General features: G+C 42.4%; 1 protein-coding gene across 2 annotated transcripts in view; it reads left to right on the top strand.

The window, feature by feature from the left end:
• Positions 1-19,083, top strand: part of cyfip1 (cytoplasmic FMR1 interacting protein 1) — a 97,369-nt gene that overhangs the window by 54,622 nt on the left and 23,664 nt on the right. For both annotated transcript variants that reach the window (XM_007891098.2, XM_007891101.2), the window contains exon 23: positions 972-1,059. In XM_007891098.2, coding sequence (XP_007889289.1) covers positions 972-1,059 — 88 coding nt within the window. The remainder of the gene's footprint in view (positions 1-971; positions 1,060-19,083) is intronic.

Below are 19,083 nucleotides of genomic sequence, written 5' to 3'. Positions count from 1 at the left end.
TGAACCAGATTTAAAACTTTTTACATCAGAACATAAGAAAAAAGGACTAAAGTCCATTTAGTTCGCCTTCTACCTTCCTGGCAGTCGCATGCACATATGTCGGAGTCCTGTAGCTCATTGGTTAGAGCACTCGCTTTGCAAGCGAGACCTGAGTTCAATTCCAGGCAGAGGGCGAAACCTTGGACAAGTTTCCTTACTCCACACAGAGCCTAATAATAATCCCTCCAAAACCAAAAACAATAATAAATTGGTCATTTTCAATCTACGACTGTTTGTGGGACATTGCTGTGCGCAATTGGCTGTCGCATTCGTCCACAAATATACAGTCAATTCACTTTACAGTGTGTTCTGTGAAGCGCTTTGGGACGTCCTCCCGACGTGAAAAGCGCTATATCAAATGCAAGGATTATTATTATATGTCTCAAACTCCCTATGTACTATATCACATAATGTTTTTTCCAAAAGAAAAATATCTAATCTGTGTTTGAAGGAATCAACATTTCCTGCTTCAACCATCTCCCTCGGGAGCCTGTTCCACAGGTTCACTATTCGCTCACTGAAATAGTGTTTGCATAGATTCGTTCTGAATTTATCCCCTTCAATCGCAGGCCGTTTCATCTGGTTTTACAATTCTGGACAAGTTGAAACAGCCTATCATGATCTGCATGTCTAACCCCTTTAGAATATTAAGGACAGCAATCGTATCTCCTCTCAATCTTCTCTTTTTGTTTAAAAAAGCAGTGTAAAATGTGTTGTGCATATTTTGATATAAAATGGTTGGTGTGCTTTAGATCAATGCCAGATGCTCATATATAGATTGTTCTGTATAAACACACTATAAAGATTGTGTGATAATTATTTAACATGGCGATTATTTTTAAATGGTCTTTTTGCTTCTGAACATGGCCTGCACAGTGTTATTTTGGTTATAAAAGGCATGTCTTTCAGTGTACTTCTCATTTTTCTCTCAGGTTTGTGCGCACCGTACTGCCATTCTCTCAGGAGTTTCAAAGAGACAAGCAACCAAATGCACAGCCACAATACCTATATGGGACCAAGGTTGGTACATTCTGCATTGTGCTAGGGTTTGATCATTAACAGTTGTTTTTAGGTTGCTGCCCATTGTGTTGCTTACAAGTATTTAACTGTTGAAGTGGCTTCCCTCTGTGAATCCCCATTTGAGAAGAAAGAAATCTTGACAAATGAAAGTAACCACTTTAGTCTAAACCCAATTAAGGTCTTCTTCCCACTCAGCTCCTTGTAAACCTTGTAAACCAATGACCTAACAGGTAGTGTTTCCAGCTGGAGAAATACCAGAAGCTTAGCAGGTAGTGCATGGAAATTTGCATGTGTAGGTGGCATGAATGGAATTCTGTCTGGTTTGGATACTCAAAACATGTAAGCATGGTGATGGATTTTTGCATGCTCTAGACACCCGGCTGACCAAAGAAAAGAGACAGGGTATTCACAATTGGCCAAATGGCCTTCTTCTTTGATGTAAACCTCTATGGCTCATTGGTGGTATCGTATTACTACAACAACTGGTGTGTATATATATATATATAATATATATAGTGCCTTTCATGTAGGGTAATGTCTCAGAGTGATTTACAGGGGCATAGTTGGACAATGAGCAATGTGGAGGTGGCCGTAGGCGCATTCAAATAGGTAGGATTTGAAGTGGGATTTAATGAAAGACAGAGAGGTGAGAGAATGGAAAGGGAGATTAGTGGTGTAGGAACTGAAGGCTCAGTCACCAATGGTGGCATGGATATGATGGGGAAGTGCAGCAAGTCCCAGTTAGCTGAGTGGAGGGAGTGAGTGGAGGAGTAAGGAGGAGGAGAACAGAGAGGTAAGGAGGCGGAAGGGAGTGGATGAATTTATAAGTAAGCACCTTGAATCCATCCTCGCTGGGAGTCAGTAGGGTGAGGATTGGGGTGATGGGTGTGCAGAGTTTGGAGCAGATGAGAATGCAGGTGATAAGGTTTTGGATAAGTTGCAGCCTGTGGAGCTTGGGAGACCAGTGAGGAGGGCATTGGAAAAGTATTTAAGTGGGATGTAAATGAGTCTTCCATTACTCAACACAATATAGCTTCAGATTTTGAGAATTGAAGGTCACAACTGTTAGTGGTTGTAAAAGTTTAATTAAAATTCACCAGGATCTTAAAGAAACGTGTAGCTGTAGTTCATACAATTGGTATGTTTATACCTGGAGAAAGAGTTGCCTCAAAAGTTTTTTCTTTGCCACAGTTTTACCTGTGGTTAGAAATGAATGACTCAGCTGCCATTACCTACTGTGATTTATATTCCTACTCATTGTGAATCTGTATTCCATATCTTATTTTTGAAGAGATTAGGGGGGGCAAACTGACTTCTGTTCCCCATGTTGCATCACTGGTATAAAAATGTACATTCCCCTTATATCGGCAGAATTTTTGATTCAAGGACTTCTCATTGATTGCCTGAAACATCTGTTGTCTGCAACTTTCTTGTCAGTGTTTCTTGCAATGAATAGTGATTATTGATCTATGACATTTGACGTATTGATAAATCCCTGCCTTTTTCATAGTTCACCCAACCTCATCTGTTTAGTTGAGATTGTGAATTGAGAAATTCTAAACTTGACCACTGTAGTGCAGAATATTAGTTGTTCTTGTTTTTGTTGCTACCTGTAAGAAAGTATAGTCAAACCTTCAACAATGTCTCGGCACTGGGCCAAAGTGGCCTTTGTATAAAGGTGGCCTCTGAGTCAGGGATCGTTGGTGTGTGCAGAACTTCCAAGTGGAAAGAAAAATTTGGTGTACGTACAAACCCATAAATTAAATATACAGTTGAAATGTCCACACAAAATACAACCGAGTACAAGTTAATACAGGTTCTTCTGTGTCTCTTCATGAATGCGAATCACTTCCACTCGCTGTTGTAAAGTGTGTGGCTTTCTCCCCTGAGTCGATATGTTGCGAGCCATAGATGTCGGAAAAACAAAGACCAGATGATGGTATCACCATCTTTTATACACACCGTGCAGAATCAGTAAGTGAAAGTACGGCTTCCCTTTGTTGGTGCCGTTTAATCTACTTTGTGAATCTGCCGCAGTGATTCGGCTGCCATCACATCTACTGTAGTTCTTACCCATTGAATATTTGTATTCAATATCTTAATGCCTCAAAGTACTTTATCCATAAAGAATTCATAGAATCTTACAGCACAAAGAGAGGGCCATTCAGCTGATCGTGCCTGTGTCGGCTCTTTGAAAGAGCTATCCAACTAGTCACACTCTCCCACTCTTTCCCTATAGCCTTGCAACTTTTTTTCTTTTCACGTATCTATTCAAATCCCTTTTCAAAGATACTATTGAATCTGTTTCAACACTAGTTTCAAAGATACTATTGAATCTGTTTAACAGAAACCTGGCTCACCCCAGGCGACACCTTCCCCCTCACTAAAGCCACACCACCCGGCTACACCTCCCACCACATCCCCCGCCCCAACCGCCGTGGCGGTGGTGTTGCCCTTATCTCAAGGACACCACTTGCCCTATCCCCTTACTCCACTGGCTCTTTCCCCTCCTTTGAGCACCTCACCCTCTCCCACCCCTCATTCCTCTCCCTTAAAATCCTCCTCCTCTACCGGCCCCTAAAACCTCTCCCACCTTCAGATGTGAGGAGTTGAGCTGAAGAAAGTTGTCTCTCGTCCAGGACTCGATGTCGGACAGACAGCTGTCAGGACATCGGTGGTCGTGGAGTTGAGAATAGAGGAGGAAAGGTAGAGTTGGGTGTCATCCTCAGGTCTCTCACTTGCAAAGCGAGTGCTCTAATCACTGAGCTACAGGACTTCACCCACTGAGCTAAAGGACTCCACAAAGGACAAGACACAAAGGCTACAAAGTTTTGAATAGTTTGCAGTCTGTTAGGAAAGAGCTGGAGAATCTGGGGAGCAGTGCATTAGCATAGTCAAGCCGGGGCATGATAAAAGCTTGGAAGAGGATCTTGGCTGCTCAGGGGTTGGGGGGAAAGGTAGTGCTGAGGCTGACAATGTTATGGAAGTGAGGGACAGTTGAGGGGAAGGCGCACACATGTAGGGTTTGAAGGTCAGTTGTCAGTGGAATATGCCACTGAGGTTCGGCTTCAGCTCTGTGAGGTGGAATGTGCGCACTTTGATGCTGTCAGCGCCTGAGGTGCGAAGGCATTGACAGGCGTTGAGCAGGAGTCACAGTCTTATTTAACTGGAGAAAGTGAGAGCTCATCTACACACTTGATATCTGACAGGCAGGCAAACAGCAGTGGTCCTGAAATCGAGACTATAGAAGCTTTAATCCTTAGACTGTAATTGCAGTTTACCTACAACTGCACAGTCCCTACATCTTACAGTAATTCTTGTTTTGAGACCTTTTGATGACAACAATAACAAGATTACATTTGGATAGTGCCTTTCACGTCAGGAAGTTGTTCCAAGGCGCTGGACAGAGTATAGCATTTCAGACCCGAGCTGGGGTCGGAAAGGGAGGGGAGGTGAAGGGGGGTGGCATTGACTATGCTAATGCACATGGTCGAAGAGGAGGGTCTTGAGGCGGAACTTGAAGGAGGCTAAGGAGGGTCGAGGCGGAGTGATTGGGAGGATGGAGTTCCAGAGGTTCGGGGCAGAGTGGCTGAACGCTCTCCCGCCATTGATGGGGTGGGTGGGTCGGGGGACGTGGAGCAGCCAGAGCCGGCTGAGCGGAGGGAGTCGGCGGGTTGGTAGTGGGTTAGGAGGTGGCAGAGGTAGGGTGGGGTGAGGCCATGAAGGGCTTTGTATGTGAGGACCAGGATCTTGAATTGGATCCTCTGAAGGATAGGGAACCAGTGGAGTTGGGTGAGAGTGGGGGAGATGGGGTCACGGAGTTTGGTGCGGGAGAGGACACGGGCTGCAGGATTCTGGATTGTCTGCAGCTGTCGAGGGAGGAGTTGGGAAGGCCGACAAGCAGGGGGTTTGCATAGTTGAGCCTGGAGGTGATGAAGGTATGAACAAGACTTTCAGCGCCTGAGGGGTGAGGTAGTGGCGGAGTCGGACAGAGGTGAGGAAGGCAGAGCGGGTGATGGCTTGAATGTGGGGGAGAAAATACATGGTCAGAACTACATAAAATGCAAGGATTAGAATTGATCTGTTCTTGGGCTGGTTGAATGCTTGGAACTGCCTGCTATGAAAATGTAACAGGGTGATATTGCAGCAAATGCAATGTTACAAACTAGATTTTATTTAGAAAGCGGTGGAAAGGGAAGTACATTTTGTTTGCTGGTTCATGTAAAGAATGACAAAAAAGTTTTCTTTTCGGTGTGTAAAAGTTACACCCTTCAGTGTCCTGTATAACATTAGTCGGATGCAGTGTACAATTGCCTCTAACAGTGTCTCAGAAATGTGCTTTCATTCACACCCCCAAAAGAGCATCATAAGCAGACTTTGTACATTCTTTAAACCAAGAATTAGACATATGCTTAAAAAATAATAAAGGGTAAGGGGATCAAGCAAGAATCGAATTAGGTGAGATGAGTTGTGAATAATTATTATTAAAAAAAATAATTTGATCACTCAGTCCACCACTGTTTGTGGGACATTGCTGTATGCAATTAGCTGCTGCGTTTCGCCCCCAAAAATATAGTCAATTCACTTCACAATATATTTTGAGACGTCTCGGAAACATGATAAAGCGGTGTAAGGATTATTATTATAATCAAATAGAATTAGTGGCTTGAATTGCATGTTTCTGAGCTGTGACATTCTATGATTCTAACCCACCGCATCAGTCATTCTCCATGACACCATGTTTACACATTTTAGTTCATGTTCTATGGTAGTTTTCAATAAACTTTTTTGTTTTTATTAATGTTATTATTCATGCTTACAATTTAACATTTAACACCAAAGCTGAAGGTTAATGCCGGAATGAGCTCACTCCACAAAGATTACATTTGCTTGAACACAAGAGAATGAAACATCGAGCACCTCACCACACAATTGGTACGTTTTCAGACGAATTGATAGAAATTTGTACAAGCATCAACTGAACATGAAAAATAAACTCCTTCTAGAAGAACAACATTTTCTTTCACGTCGAGAAGGTGTCCCAAGGCGCTAGACAGTCAAAAGTTTTCACCAGAGTTGCAAAGGTTCACACCAGACAGTCATCTGAAACATTAAAATCCTAAGAGCATCTGAATGAAATGTGGAGCTGTGACAGTATAACAATGTGATGCTGCATCAGAATTAAGTTCCCTAGTTTTGACCATCATCCATTATTCTTACAACTTGCAGCTAGTTTCTTGTCCATATTCATTGGTGTTGTCTCTATTGAATTTGAAATGAAAGGATTTTCAGTTACAGTCCCCAGCTGAGTATCCTGTCTGCTCCTGCTGCCCACGTTGAGAGCAGTGTTGCAAGGCACATCATTTCTCAAGGCTGTTTCCATTATGGTTGTCTTCCAAGCCTGCGTTCTCTCCTGATCCGAACTGATGCTGAAACCTTCAGCCTGTTCCTGCCTCTTGCGGCACCACACGTGGATACAGCCATAGAGCAGTGTTCCAGCGATGATGAGGAGAAGTACACTGCTGGTCAGCCAGATGCCCATAGCTAAGTCCTTCTTCTTGCTCCTCACTGCTGCAGTCTCTTGGGACATTGTGTTGAAGATTGTGCATTGATCATTTGAAGGGTTAGCTGGCTGGCAGGTCACACACAGGATGTATGTGGTCAGTGGGGTCAGATTCTCGATGGTGAGCCAGTTCTGACTGATTGGTACTCTCTGCTCTTTCTGAAAGGTTTTCCTTGAATAGCTGGATAGTAGAGTGTTCCAGTTGGGATGGTACATGATGCTGTAAAAGTCATCTGCACAGTGAACAGCAGAGGGCCATTTCACTATTGCAGAGGTGGAAGAGATGTTTTGTACGGCAATGCCCATTGTGTGATTCAGTCTTAAGTATGTTTTTATACCTTTATTATTTGACTCAGAGAGGGATAATTAGCAACTTTTAAGTTCTTCTACCACAGCATGTTTATCTTGGTGTCCAGTGGAAGGATTGTCCAAGGAATGTATCTACAAATTTACAGCGTCTCCGCTACTCATCTCTCGGAATTGCAGTATCCTGTAATAAAAAAATAAATATTCATGTAAACATCTTTTCTGGATGCTCAGTGCATTCTGTCATCTCTGAAACCCTCATCCCATGAGAAAGGTTTTATAGAAGTGCAAGTTGCTGTCACTTTTCTCTTATCTTGTATTTTTTGTTTGGAGAAATGCAATTGTAGATTCACTTATTTTAAGGATGTTTGATAGACATTTGCCAAAAGGAGAGCGAGAGAGCGCCGAGAGAAAGAAGATGAGACATTAACATAATTGGGGAGAAAAGTTTTGTGCCGTTAGTTGTAGAGACTCTGAACGGTCAGTTTAGTCTGCCGTTAATCTTTGTCTTCACTTGCACACAAAGGATGGGGGTGGCCCCTTGAGCGAGGTATCACAGTAGTTAACTGAGACCTGTGGAATCTTAGTATAAGTAGGAACTTGGTTGTTAGTTGATTGGCGGATCGCTTTTCCAGGGATAATAATCCCTTCAAAAAAATAAATAAATGTGGTCACTCAATCCACGACTATTTGTAGGACATTGCTCTGCAAAATTGGCTTTGCGCATTTGCACATTTCGTCCATAAAATATATAGTCAGTTCACTTTATAGTATATTCTGTTAAGTGCTTTGAGATGTCTTGAAGTCATGATAAGGCGCTGTATCAAATGAAAGGATTATTATTATTATGGTAACAGAAGTATGTTCATGGCTGTGTAATAACGCGCTCAACATTTGCATTTAGGTTTACACTCAGTAACAAACCGTTTGAGCGGTATCTTATTGTACAGCTTTGAAGTGCCCTTTCTAATATGTTCATTTTATTGGTTAGTTATTAAAATGTGCATGATTAGATCCACAGCTTTTATATTTAAATCTTTTACTCAGATTAAGGAAGCATTTGTGTGTGCATCATCAGGCTTAACCCCATGAAATGAACTGATTGGTAATTACCAGAGCTTTATGTTAATAGTTAATGTACATAATATTTAAAATATTTAAGCAGTGTTTTATTATTGAGAGAGTCGGTGTCAAAAGGTGACATTTAATTATCTTGTAATCAGACACGTTGACTGGTGAGAATTCAATGATTTTCTGTTTTTTAATGTAAATCGGTTTTAGCTTGAGGATCCTCAGATTCAATGAGTTTCTGTTCGGTTCTCTACGTTTCTCACCCGCCCCCACTCCATTGAAGACACAGAGTAGTGAAACGAAATAAGATATTTCTAAACGGTTCAGAAAATATACAACACATTTAACAAAAAGCTCCCTGTTCTGTAGAGATTAATGGGAATTGATTGATGAATGTTTTAACCCACAAATACTCTGTGTGCAATTGTTTTATCAATTTTATTTAATTGTGCGCAATTGGCAGCCACATTTCGCCCATATATTATTATAAGTTTCCTATTTAAGGATATTGCAGTGTTAGTTTTGTCCTGTCTCAACAAGCTGCAAGAATAAATAACTTCGGCACAAACCACAATATCAGCATTGGATTAATTGAGAAATATTAATTATGAGCGATTTCCTCTCCCTGTTCTGCAGATTAGTCTTCTGCTTCTGTTGAAGACTAAATGCAAATAGAAAACGTAATTTGTTAGAAACGCCTGCTAGTAAGAACCCCTTCAGCCCAGTTGTTTGCAGAAAATAGCGCTCTCAAAACAGATATGAAATGTGCATCAATCTAACAGACAATTTACCAGCTCATAAAACCTACAGCTTGGTGCACTGAAACTTGAGCTGACTGTGCAAATCATCAAAAATACTGCATTAATCAGTGCGATTTAGAGCCTTTTTTGTTCCAATTCCACCATTGTTTTTAAATCGAGTTTTGAGCCTTAAAATAAGCTTCCACGTGAATGAAACATTAATGAGACAATGTACAGCGTGGAGAGAAAAAAAGCAGCTATCATGCTTCTTGTTTGCTTGTTAATACACTTTCGCGTAATTCACCTAAAGCAATCGGGATTAAAAGGAAGAGCTAACGTAAAACTCACCCCTGCTGTTGAAGCGTGGCTGGCTGCTAATGGTTTTCCTGTCCAGAATGACCACAGACAGCTTGCGATGGATGTCTTGTTTGCTCAGTTGATTTTTCTTTGCTGTGTGCATCTGCCAATCATTTTCTTGCTGCTCACAAAGAACCCAGGGTCTCGCTGCTTTGATAGTGGCCTTGTACACTCCACCAGCACTCTTTCTTCCCCCTCCTCCCTGCCCCCTGTGAGTGTAATACTTTTATCTTTAATGTGCTGTTAACAGATGCATTCAAGTAGTTCCACAGCACCGCTCCAACGAAACTGAATAGTGTCATTCCTTTGCTGTTGCTTTGTGGATGGATAATGAAACCAGTGCTTGGATGGTGCAGCTCTGAGCTGCTATGTTCAGCTTTGATTACTCTGACTACACTCCTGATGGGAAGTGCTGATATATGACAGGCACATCTGAAAGATCTGAACCAAGATTAATTTAAAAATCTCTCTATAGCACATCCTCTATAAATGAGTGTTCATCCCCCTCCCCCCCCTTACTTCCCCCAGTTTTTAATCAGAAGTTCAGAATGTTCATTCATCATCTGCATTGCTAAAGAAGTGCTATATGTTAATGGTCTTACATATAAATGTATTTTCCATTGGTGTTTCAGCTAATGTTGATGATAATAATAATCCCTGTATTTTATAAAGCGCTTTATCATGTCGTTGAGATATCTAAAAAGCGCTTCACAGAATTTACTGTAAGGTGAATTGGCTGCGTTTAATGGATGAAACACAGCAGCCAATTGCGCACAGCATCCCCCTTAATTAGGCTCGTGCTCCGACATTGTCAAGCGCTCTGGGACGCTACCCTGCGTGAGGGGCGCTATATTAATGCAAGTTGTTGTTATTAGTTGTTGTTATTTGAGAGGTGATAACCCCCTCCAAAATAGAATTTTGTATTTTGCTTTGCATTTTCGCCACATATCCTTTTCTCCCACTTGCCTACCGTATATTGTGAATTGGTAAAATTGATAAACGATTAAACATTATCTTCCTGAAAAAAGCCTTTGCTAAATCTGTGTACATAGCTGGGCAGTAAAGTCCAAGGAGCTGAGCATCATTCTCAATGCTAGGAACACAAGGGATTTGTTTCAGAATTATTGGTGAGTTGTTCGGAATTGAATGAGAATTAGTTTAGTAAATACTGTGTTCCCTCTTTACTTCCCTCCCACACCCTCTCTCCCCCCCCCCCCCCCCCCCCCCCCCCCCCCCCCCCCCCCCCCCCCCCCCCCCCCCCCCCCCCCCCCCCCCCCCCCCCCCCCCCCCCCCCCCCCCCCCCCCCCCCCCTCCCTCCTTTCCCCTCAGTGCTGATTCATGTGGTACATGTTCATGGCACCAGTCCACGTTTTCAGCATATGGTATCTGTGTGGTTCAGTTTCACACGAGGCAAAAACTTTACCAACCAAGCCGGCACAGTGACAATGCAGCGTTGCTCATGTCTCTTATCCTCGGTCCTCTCCTCTTCACTTTCTATATGCTCCCACTGGGTAAAGCACTCCGCGACGCTACCCTGCATCAAGGGCGCTGTATAAATGCAAGTTATTGTTGTCTCATCATCTATGGACATGGGGTTCACTCGTTTGTTGATAACACCCCACTCTATCTTTCTGCCTCTACACTCGACTCCAAGATCACTGATGTTCTGACTGACATCGAGACCTGGATGAGCTCTAACTTTCTGCAGTTAAACATAGACCAGAGCAAGGCTCTCCTGCTTGACTCAGCACTTTCTTGCCTCCTGTGCAAGCATCAACCTCCATTATGGGCATCTCATATTGGTGGCTCTGTTGTAGAACCTCTGTCTTGTTTGACTCCCAATTGTCATTCAAACCTGTATCCATGTATTTACCTGCTCAACTTTCCCTCACCTCATCCCAGAATTCCTCTGGCTCGCTCCCTCCTTTACCTTATTGAAGGTCCGTCTCAAGACATACTTCTTTGACTTTGCTTTCGATCGTCGTTCCCCTCTCCCCAATCTCTTCATCTTCCACCTCTGGCTCTGGTGCCGAGCCAGCTGTGTTCAGTGTTTTCGCCCGCAAAATACAGTCAATTCCCTCTACAGTATATTCTGTGAAGCACTTTGAGACGTCTCAACGATGTGATAAGCCACTATATCAAATGCAAGGATTATTATTAAGCGCTTTGAGACGTCCTCCTGGCTATATAAATTTATATTGTACAGCAATCCTAGTATCATTTCAAGCAAACCTGGTTTGTATGAATTGGAGTTACTTTGTGCTGCTTTGGCCTGCCAGGAAAAACTGTAATAGCTAGTGATTGGGAACTGAGCTGCAGAAGATAAGAGTTTAATTGGGAATTTTTTCACACTTTGTGAGGGGCCTGGACCCCAAACCCATGGCTTCAACCATAAGCCTTTGACAAATGAGAAGAGTTATAATAATAATACTAATCCTTGAATTTGATATAGCGCCTTAGCACGTCTTTGAGACCTCTCAAAGTGCTTCACGGAATATACTGTTAAGTGAATTGACTGTATATTTGTGGGCGAAGTACGGCAGCCAATTATGCACAGCTATGTCCTACAACAGTCGTGGATTGATTGACCAAATTATTATTATTTATTTTTTAAAGGGATTATTATCGCGATCCGCCAATCGATTAATAACCGGGTTCCTACTTCCTGCTAGGTAAACAGGTGCGTGAAGTAAGGAAACTTGCCCAACGTTTCGCCTTGCTGGGAATCAAACCCAGCTCTTCTCGCTTGCGAGGCGAGTGCTCTAAACACTAAGCTACAGGACTCCACAGTTGATCAGCTTGGTTAATTTCGATCTTAAATGAGCATGTTTGTGACTGAGTAATGATGTCAACTACATAAACAAGTGGAAAGTCGATCAGGGCAGCCGACATTTCTGTGTGTGGTAATAGCCTGCAGAGACATTGCAGATAGATGTCTGCAAAATATTACAGTCCATTCTGATCACCATATTGTAATTTAACATTTTCTGCTGCAGATGGTGAGCTGTATAGCTACTTAACACGAGTTGTTGATGGTTTTGAACCAGCCTTTCCAGATGAGATGCCCATATTCACGGATGACTTCCATCCTAGAAGCTCAATGCTTCTTTATTAGCTTTTTATGCTAATAAGTTTTGTACATTGGTGTTAGGATCATGATAATGGTGTCCTAAGCTAAGCCACTGGCTCCCCATCCCCCAGAGGATTGATTTCAAGATCCTCATCCTCACCTACAAGGCCATTCACGGCCTTGCTCCCTCCTACCTCTCCAACCTACTATCCCCCTACCTACCTGTCCGTACCCTCCGTTCCTCTGGCTCCGGTCTGCTCCACGTCCCCCGCCCCAATCGCCCTACCATCGGTGGTCGGGCCTTCAGCCTCTCAGCCCCGAGGCTCTGGAACTCCATCCCCCAGTGCCTTCGCCGCTTCCTCCCTTTCCTCCTTCAAGGCCGGTCTCAAAACCTTTCTCTTTGACCGTGCCTTCAGCTCCCCCCTCGACTCTCTTCCCCCTCCTCACTCCCTCCCTTCCCTCCCCTCACCCTGACCATTTCCCCCTCCTCGCTCCCTCCCTTCCCTCCCCTCACCCTGACCATTTCCCCCTGCTCGGGTCATGACCCAACTGTGCAGCGCCTTGCGACGTCCTCCTGACGTGAAAGGCGCTTTATAAATGGAATCTTGTTGTTGTTGTTGTTGCTTAGAGCACTGACTTCGCAAGCAAGAGGACCTGGGTTTGATTCCCGGGCAGGGCGAAACGTAGGGCAAGTTTCCTTACTCAACACGCCTCTGTTTCCCTAGCAGTAAGTAGGAACCCAGTTGTTAGTCAATTGGCAGATCATTTTCCATGGGTAAAAAAAACTTTCTTAATAAATAATAATAATAATAATTTGCTCACTTAATCCATGACTGCTTGTGGGCACTGCTGTGCCCAATTGGCTGCTGCGGTTTGCCCACAAAATATACAGTCAATTCACCTTACAGTATATTCTGGAGCATTTTGAGGGACATCTTGAAGACGTGATAAGGCACTATATCAAATACAAGCATTATTATTACAATCATTTGTGATGTATTCCAGGTGTGGAAATTACACATTGAATTTTAGACGCAGGGCTCTCTCATAGTTGCTGTGTTGCTGTGTTCAAATGCAAGGATTATTATTATTATTATTATTATTTATCATCTACTTCGGGAGATTGGTTGCTGAGCTTCCAGTGGTATCCAGTTTTATGAAGGGGCATAAAGCTTTTATATAGAGTTGATACCCGCCTGCCATATTGAGGTTCAATGAGTTCATATCACATACCATATGCCTCAGTTAGATAGTTGCACTCTCACCTCCAAGTCAGAAGGTTGGTGGGTTCTAGCCCTACAACGGGAATTTAGGAGTCTAGGCTGACATCCCAACATAGTGCTGGGGGTGCATTGTATTGTAGAGGTTCAAAATAAGATGTTAAACCGAGGTCCCATTGGTGTGTTCAGATGGACGTTAAAGATTCCATGACCACTATTTGAAAAAGAGAAAAAGGAGTTCCTACTGGTATTCTCGCCAACATCCTGTGGTGCTTTGAGAAAAGAGAAAGAGAAAAGAACATAAGAATTAGGAGCAGGAGTAGGCCATTCGGCCCTTGAGGCTGTGCCCCGCCATTTGATAAGATCATGGCTGATCTTCAGACCTAACTCTGATTACCTGCCCTCTCCCCATATCCCCTAATCCCTCTGTTTTTTAAAAATCTACCAGTCTCAGCCTTGAAGATGTTCAAGGACTGACATGTACAGCCTTCTGGGGGAGTGAATTCCATAAATTCACTGCCCTCTGAGTGAAGAAATGTTTCCTCAACTCTGTTCTAAAAGGCTGACCCTTAATTTTAAGACTGTGACCCCTGGTTATAGATTCTCCCACCGGGGAAACAGACCCTCTGTGTCTACTTTATCAGCCCTTTAAGAATCTTAAGATCTCCCTTAATTCTTCTGAACTCTGGAGAATACAGCCCCAGTTTATTCAGCCTCTCCTCATAGGTCAGTCCCCTCATCCCAGGCACTAACCGAGTGAATCTACGCCGCACCCCCTCCAGGGCAAGTATGTCCTTTTTTAAATAATGAGACCAAAACTGCACACAATACTCTCGGTGCGGTTTGACGAAGGCCCTATATAGTTGCAGCAAGACTTCCCTACTCTTGTACTCTAAACCTTTTGCAATGAACGCTAACATGCCGTTCGCCTTCTCAGTTGCTGCTGCACCTGCAAACTAACTTTTTGAGACTGGTGTACAAGGACACCCAAATCCCTCTGAACACTAACACTATCTAATCTCTCCCCCTCTAGAAAATAATCTGTTTTTCTATTTTTGCTACTTAGGTGAATAACTTCACACTTCCCCACATTAAATTCCATCTGCCACCTACTCGCCCACTCCTCTCGCCTATCTATATCCCGTTGCAATCTTTTTGCATCATCCTCAGAGCTTACTCTCCCACCGAGTTTAGTGTCATCCGCGAATTTAGATACGTTACATTCAATGTCCTCCTCCAGATCATTGATGTAAATTGTAAATAGCTGAGGCCCAGCACTGATCCTTGTGGCACTCCACTAGTCACATCCTGCCAATTCGAGAATGACCCGTTTATCCCTACTCTCTGTTTTCTACCCGTTACCCACTCTTCAATCCATGCTAATATGTTCCCATTAATCCCGTGGGCCTTAACCTTGTGCAATAGCCTTTTGTGTGGCACTTTGTCAAATGCCTTCTTAAAATCTAAATATACTACATCTACTGGTTCCCCCCTATCTAACCTGCAGATACATCTTCAAAAAACTCTAAAAGATTAGTTAAGCATGACTTCCCTTTTGTAAAGCCATGTTGACTCTGCCTAATCTTGTTATGGTCTTCCAGGAATCCCATAACGACATCCTTAATTAAGGACTCAAGAATTTTCCCTACCACTGAAGTCAGACTAACCGGTCTGTAGTTCCCCATCTTTTCTCTCCCACCCTTCTTAAATAGTGGTGTGACGTTTGCAATCTTCAAATCAATGGGAACCGTTCCAGAATCCAGAGAATTTTGGAAGATCAAAGACAAGCCATCCACTATCTCAGTAGCCGCCTCTTTTAAAACCCTAGGATGTAGGCCATCAGGTCCAGGGGATTCATCAGTTTTAAGACCTGACAATTTACATAAAACCATTTCTTTACTAATATTAATTTCCCCAAGTTGCTCTCTAACATTGTCTTCTTGGTTCTCCTCTATTCTTGGTAGGTTTTCAGTGTCTTCTAAGGTGAAGACAGTCGCAAAGTACTTGTTTAATGACTCTGCCATGTCGTTGTCCCCTACTATAATGATGATTCAATAATAATAATATTAACTCCTTGCATTTGATATAGCAGCTTATCACATCGTTGAGACGTCTCAAAGTGCTTCAATGGCATGAGGTACTATGTCAAATGCAAGGATTATTATATCAAGCTTTCTTTTAAAGACTGTTTGATTTCAGCTCACAGACACCTCATCTTTTGTTACTTTCACTATCTGGTTTAACATTTAACTAGGCGAGTCTTAAGAAAAATTAATTAATTTTCACAATGGATATTAGCAGGAAGTCACAACCCATAATGGTTTAACACTTTCTATCTCCTGCTCCTGAACTCCTGCTCAATGTACTTCAATAACAATAATGACAACAACATATAGCGCATTCCATGCCCTATGCTGCTTTTGTTGAAAAGATGTACTATTTTTGTTGCTTACAATCCCTTTTGCTTTATTATCTTTGACAAATGCCAGTCGAGAAATGTAATCTGTTAACCAGGCATCAATTCAACCACTAATCCCAGTTTATAAGGTTGCATTACAACTGTATTTTATTTTCAATTCACAACTGTTTTTGGGACACTGCAGTGCCCAATTGGCTTAACAGTATCTGTGAAGCATTTTGAGATGTCTTGAAGATGTGACAAGGCGCTATATCAAATGCAAGGATTATTATTATTGTTATTATTTATTTTCAGTGCAATGGCTTGGGTTGATCTTGGACAATGTTTATTTCTTGTATTGCTACGCTGTATTACCTGTTCAGTATGATGGCAATGACACAGTCTTCACAAACCACATTCAGCATTTATAACTTCGCAAAATCAGAGAGAACATAACATGATATTTTTATATCATTCAATATATAATTTGGGACACGACATGTCAAGCGACTGCCAGGATGGTGGAAGGTGAACTGGATGGACCTTGGTCTTCTTTCACCAGCAAATTCTTATGTTCTTATCAAATATTTATGTAAGTGCTCCAAGATGTTCCTGCCTGAAGGGTGCTATATAAATGCAAGTTATTATTGTTAGTTGCTGTTATTTGAGAAGTGATAACCGCCCAAAGGAGAATTCTGTGTTTTGCACCATAGGCATGCTGAACAGGGTTGAACAGAGTTCAACTTCCAATACAAAGCTATAATCCTTGCATTTGATATAGTGCTTTTCACGTCTTCTAGACGTCTTAAAGCGCTTCACAGAATAGACTGTAAAGTGAATTGACTGTATATTTGTGGGCGAAACGCGGCAGCCAATTGCGCACAGCAGTGTCCCACAAACAGTAAACACACTCACCGCAACGGGCGCACACAGCAACGGGTGCACACTCACACGATGGATACACACACGGCAATGGGAGCCAATGGACATACGCACACACACAGCAATGGGCATACGTACACAGCAAAGAAGCTCCTTCTCCTGTATGTTTTCATGGTGAGAGCTGTTTATTTTACTAACGTATATGGTGGCCATTGCTCCCTCTCTTTCTGAACTAATTCTGAGAATGTTTGCAACACTGGTAGAAGCAAGTATTTAATGCTTGTTTCTTGCCTCTTATCAAGACTGTAGAACATCTTAGAATAATAATCTTTACATCTAATGTCACGCCTTTCATGGTGGGAGTATGTCTCAGGCTACAAAATAAAGTGTAATGTCTTCATTTTATAGGCAAACACAGCAGTCAATTTGTACACAGCAATGTCTCACAATAACAGAATTATCAATTTTACTTGGGGGATTGTTGTTGAGGATACTGGAAGAAACTCCCTTCTCTTTTCAAGTAGTACCACGGGGTCTTTGATCTTGTAGGTGACCACAATATGACGTTTGTTCCTTCACTTTAGTTTCTCAGTTTAAAAAAAAATCAAATGCACAGTCCCTACTTTTCCCAATAAAATCCTGTGAAATATTTTGAGACGGTGCGACAACACGGTAAAGCACTAATCAAATACCAGGATTATTATTATTCTAAATGTTTAAATTCTATTACCCTCAATGAACTTGATTCCCAACATCCTCTTTCCCAGCTCTTAGCCCTGATGGAATTGTTGATTGCTATATTCCTGCAAAATGGACCGAAAATTGTCTAGCTGTTTCTTTTAATTCACAATTCAGCAATATTCTTCTGTAAACTGCAGCTTGGCAGAATATTTCTTTTTAATAACCCTGAAGAACATTTCCAGTGCATCTTGCTGCAACGGACAAAGCTTCAGGGAGACAAATGATTCATGACCTTGACCACAATCCGAGTTTCAATTTGATGGAATAAAGGCCTAACCTACTGCTGTTTGCAGCTCTGAGGCATTCAGCTTTACTCTTATCAGTGCTGAATGGATCATTTTAAATGTCAAGTTGGGAAAGTGTGGAATGCAACTCATTTACCTTTCAGAACTTACAAAAAACTTATTTCTTTCCCCCCTCGATTATTCACCGGAATGAAATTTGTTCCACATGTCTACTGTTTTTATTCTAGCGCTTAGATGATCTCCTGCGTGAAAGGCGCTATAAAATGTAAGTTGTTGTTGTTGCATGTTTAAGTGAGTGGGTGAACGAGTAATTTTTCTTATGTTAATCAGTAAAGCAGTGGAGATTATTGAACTACAGATTGTTCTTGAATCGAGGGCTATGTTCCTGTCTGTTCCTTTTTATAACTGTAGCTGTGTTGGCTGCTCTCTGTTTTATGTAGTAGTTTATTTCTTACAAAAAACTGAGAACTTAACTGTATCCTCTTGACACAAATACACTTTCTCCTGTTACCTTGTTATGAAAGGGGGTGTATGCAGACTTGTGGTAATTGCTGTGTTCAGTATGCTTGATTTGCTCAAAATATGTGCTTTGGGGCTTTTAATCCAGTTGAAAATTCGATAGTTGCAGTATTTTTGGTCTATTTTCTCACCCTCCTACTTGTGAAGAATGGTATCTCACTTCAAGCCCATTCAGCACTACATTGTTGCCGTACTTGTCACTGTGTAAATGCCTGGTATTCTTTTTATAGATTTGAAAAGGGGGCTTTGGCTCTTCAAAATCCAAACGTTTCTGGTCCTAAATCTGGGGTTGAGTCAACTGAGCTAGTAGAAATGGCTTCCAGTCCATGTAGACTTGTCCGCTCCCTCTGCTCAGCCTGTTCCATGTCCCCCGCCCTACCCACCACACCATAAAGGGTCGGGCCTTCAGCCATCACCCTGACCCTTTGGAACTCCATTCCGCAGTCCCTTCGCCTCCCTCCCTTGCCTCCTTCAAGGCACATCTCAAGATCCTCTCCGACTGCGCTTCGGTCACTCTCCTGCCCTCCACCCCTGCTGATCCCAAGCCCCAGCAAGGGGTCCAAATCCCTGACTGTCCAGTGCCTTGGGATGTCCTCCCGATGTGAAAGATGCTATACAAATGTAAATTGTTGTTCTGATCCATCGTATAATAAAAAATCTTTGTATTTGATAGAGCGCTTTATCACATCGTCAAGATGTCTCAAAGCGCTTCACAGAATATACTGTAAAGTGAATTGACTTTATATTTTGTGGGCAAAAAGTGACGCCAATTGTGCACAGCAGTGTCCTACAAACAATCGTGGATTGAAGTGACCAATTTATCATTTTTTTGAAGGAATTTTTACCCCCAGAAAAGCAATCCGCCAATCGACCAACAACCGGGTTCTTACTTACTGCTAGGTAAACAGAGGC

This window comes from Callorhinchus milii, unplaced genomic scaffold (assembly GCF_018977255.1).
Source record: "Callorhinchus milii isolate IMCB2004 unplaced genomic scaffold, IMCB_Cmil_1.0 Scaffold4, whole genome shotgun sequence".
In the NCBI taxonomy this organism is placed as follows: Eukaryota; Metazoa; Chordata; class Chondrichthyes; order Chimaeriformes; family Callorhinchidae; genus Callorhinchus; species Callorhinchus milii.
This window is presented reverse-complemented; position numbering and strand designations above follow the sequence as displayed.